The following is a 3,612-nucleotide window of genomic DNA, read 5'->3' as shown; positions in this document are numbered from 1 at the left end:
TGAATCTCTCTCGATGTGAGTATTCCAGTGTCGTAAACGTTGCTTTAGAGCTCTAAGTTTATATGCTAAATTCGCAATGGCCGAGCCGTGAGAGGGGATATTCCAGGCATCACGAACTACCTGGTCAAAGTTCTTGTGGCGCAACCACATTTCCTGAAACTTCAAAGATTGAAATCCCTGATGAGAAGAGAAATTTCCCTCAAGAAGGAAAGGAGGGGGGAGTGATCAGAACCAGCTCGACAAAGGTGGCGAATAGAAGAAGCGGTACAAAGAGAATTCCAGGCAGGATTCAAAAGAATCCGATCCAACCTCTTCCAGGTGCGCCCATTAGTCCAAGTAAAAGAATTGCCCAAAAGCCATTGTCAATCAAACCCACATCATTCAAAAATGAGCTGAAATCATTGATGGGGCAGGGCAGGGGCCCGAAACTCTCATTTATCTGGTTAGAAAGTGCCCATAGAATCGATCTGAACAAAGAACTCCTTCCTACAGCTATAACTATAACAGCCCGGCATAAGCCGGAAATAATAGTGAACCTTTTCTAGTGATGTTTACACTTCTCGTGAAACTATTCATTCCTGCTTGATATGTTCTTCGCTCGGTATGGCACAATAGAGTTGTAGTTGGATGAGCCCCAAAGGGCAAGGACTAGTACCAAAAGGTAGCATTCCTCCTTCTCTTGGTTTGTTGGTACTGACGAAGGTGCGTCAGCCATTGGGAATTCTAGAATGCCTAATGGCGAAGGTAAATCGGGAACACACCAGGGGCAGCCGCCGCAGGACAACCCTTACGCTGGGTCCTCTCCATCAAGAGGAAACTCACTTTCTTCAGTGGGTCCACAAGAAAGTGACTCAACCTGGGACATTAATCACTTAAACGATTGGCTGGTCCGACAGGGGGAAAGCCCCCTTCCCCAGGAGGTAGCAGTTGACCAACCCACTCCACCCACACGACAAGTGGTCAATTTCTACTTGTCCGCAATTCCCATCAAGCCGTAAGGATGAAACCAGTTCAGTAGGTTTTTAACCGATACTGGAGAAAGGTCCTTTGACAGACCTTTCACTCGAAACCTCTTGGCAAACTCAGCTACCCCGGTACTAGAGATTACAGATTTTTTATAAGAAATCTTGACCTGCAATTCATCTAGCACCTCCACGTTTGGCTACTCTCTCATCAGCAATGACAATGTCATCATCAAGAAGAGCATACCGGTCGAATCTACGACCCGTCCTGCTCTGCTGCCCACCACACAATCAAGTGATGGGAGATGGCTTTGAGGGTACACGACGAATACATCCCCAGGCCGATGTTAAAGGACAAGGACCGAGGTTTACCTGGGTACCAACAAGTCTCAAAACTCGTTAGCCCTAGGGACCTGATCACAAGTCTCCACACCTGGTCGCCAAAGAGCTGCTTAACAAGCTCTCCCATGACCAAAACCGGCCACCTGTCGGTAGCTGATTTTCAATCATATGAAAAGCATTGGAAAGCTGGCACTAGCCTCAACAGAGGTTTATCTTGATTGAAAGTCCCATCCATAGGGATTGTCCTCAAGACATCCATCACCCAAAAAGGATGAAGGAGCCTCTGTGAAAGATAGTTTCCAATTGCGAAGATCCGCCGTTTTCCCCCTCCCTCAATGACCTGAGCCAACCGACCATAGGCAACATCCTCCACTTTGGTCATCGTTTTCGAGGTAAGATCGATTCCTTGACCCAAGAAACTAGGAACTATAGCCTCCGGGCGTTCAGAACCAAAGACCCCTATACTAGACCAAGGGGGACGTGCCGTCCTCACATTGCGTCCAAAAAGATAGAACACTGTTTCCGGAGACACTGAAGTCGGTGGACCAGGATAAACAAACCCAGTCACTAATCCCCGACACCGAAGTATGCGCCAACCGAAACCAGGCGTTGAGCTCATCCTCGATGCAGTGAAAAGCTGACACCTTCCTCAGCCGCTTTTGATCGGCTGCAGAAAGCTTTCTCCTCACCTTAACCTTCACCCGAGGTAGTGAGGGTACTGACTTCCATGTAGGGTCCCACGTAAGCGTCATTTCTAACGCCATACGTGGCAGATCCGGTATATACCGGGTAACCAATCTCCGCCCAGACTCTCTGATTCTATTCTTCCAGAGGCCCGGACTCTTTCGCAAACCCGCGAGGGGCGGTCCAATGATACTCTCAAAGAGGCTCTCATCTACTCTTTTACTACGGCAAATTATTTTGGAAACCGTAAAGATAGAGAGATACATTTGAACAAGCATATCAGACTAACTATCCCCTCTTGCCATAGCCCGGCGATGGAACAAAGGAATAATCCTCTTCAAGGTCGAGATTGATAAGGACATGACGTTGGTCAAGAAGCCCAAGTTTGAAAGAGCCCTTAAGGCCGATGGTTTGGAAACTCTTTCGTAAATCTGACATGGGCGCCCAGAGGAGCCGACTAGAGCGCGTTCAAAGGGCTTCTTAGGTCAATTACATCGAACCTCGGCAGAGATGAAGATGGCAGGCTTTCCCCGAGCAAAGAAGGTGAAAGGGGCTTCAACCGAGTCTGAATGTCAGCGTCTTCCTTTTTCCCTCACATTCTAGCATTATAGAAAACTATCCTTGATAGCGGCTGGGTAGGCTGACTCACAGTGCTTCCGCCCTCCTCGGCAGGGAAGGAAAGCCTTCCAGTGAAAGCAATAAACAATAAAAAAACCGGTGCCAATTTTTATATTATATTCTAGGCGATTCCTCGTCACGCCTATCTACTGAAGAACTCAGAGGTTGAGGAGTTTCTTTTTGTCCTTTAGTCCGCGTACGCGTAGGGTAATAGGTCCGTCCACGAGCCTCCCAGTTCGTATAGAGCAAAAAATGGGCATTTTCGCCAGGTTATGTATAAGGAGTTCCCTGGGAGTTGACCCGCTGGAATTTAGGACTCTTGCAAATACATCAGCTTAGGTAGGAACTTCAGGATAATAGTGAACACTAGAAGGGTAATCCACCGAGAGCTGATTCTATCTATCAATAGGCTCTGCCACTTCCTCGGAGGGTGGAAAAAAAGAGTCTTCTATCGCGGATGCCGAGTCGGATGCTTTCACTCAAGAAGATGTTGTCGGCCTCGTTGGACCTTTTAAAAACGAAGAAATATGCCATTGGAAGTGATCGAAAACCTTACTAACTTCTATAATAATTCGAATTTTTCTCTTTGCTACTATTTGCTGGTCCATTTGGAGAGGTAGAAATCTTTGTCTGAAGGGAAACAGGTTACTCTGCACTGGATCAAACTTCAGATTTTTTCTCTTATCCGTGAGATTTCTCAAGCTTCCCCGCTGCACTTAACGTCAAATACCCTACTTGAAGACACCTTAGCATCAAAAGCAATAATCAAGCAAGCAGATGAACGAACCAAAGGCAGAGGTGCTACCAAGCTAGCTCAAACAAGATTGAAAGCAGCATCTCCAGAGGATGCTAAAGCAGTCAAAGTCCTAACTAGGAGCTCGTAACTACTCTATTGCTTACCCAACTCATGCAATAATAGTCTTCTCGGGGACCTAAGAGAATAGGCAACATAAACTTCAAGCTTTGCTTCTTTCCCTTCTCTGGATAGGGGTCGCTCCTATCGGTG

The 3,612-nt window shown here is 46.9% G+C and overlaps 1 protein-coding gene across 1 annotated transcript; it reads right to left on the bottom strand.

Annotated features, from left to right (window-relative positions):
- Positions 1 to 581: 581 nt before the first annotated feature.
- LOC112785838 (uncharacterized mitochondrial protein AtMg01110) lies at positions 582 to 1,686 on the bottom strand. The gene is given in 3 exon segments (XM_072231905.1): positions 582 to 1,154; positions 1,156 to 1,238; positions 1,396 to 1,686. Coding segments are annotated over 3 exon segments (561 nt in total). The 3' UTR covers positions 582 to 967.
- Positions 1,687 to 3,612: the final 1,926 nt, after the last annotated feature.

Source organism: Arachis hypogaea, unplaced genomic scaffold, assembly GCF_003086295.3.
Source record: "Arachis hypogaea cultivar Tifrunner unplaced genomic scaffold, arahy.Tifrunner.gnm2.J5K5 arahy.Tifrunner.gnm2.scaffold_288, whole genome shotgun sequence".
In the NCBI taxonomy this organism is placed as follows: domain Eukaryota; kingdom Viridiplantae; phylum Streptophyta; class Magnoliopsida; order Fabales; family Fabaceae; genus Arachis; species Arachis hypogaea.
Note: the sequence above shows the minus strand (reverse complement) of the source record. Positions and strands in the feature narration are given on the sequence as shown.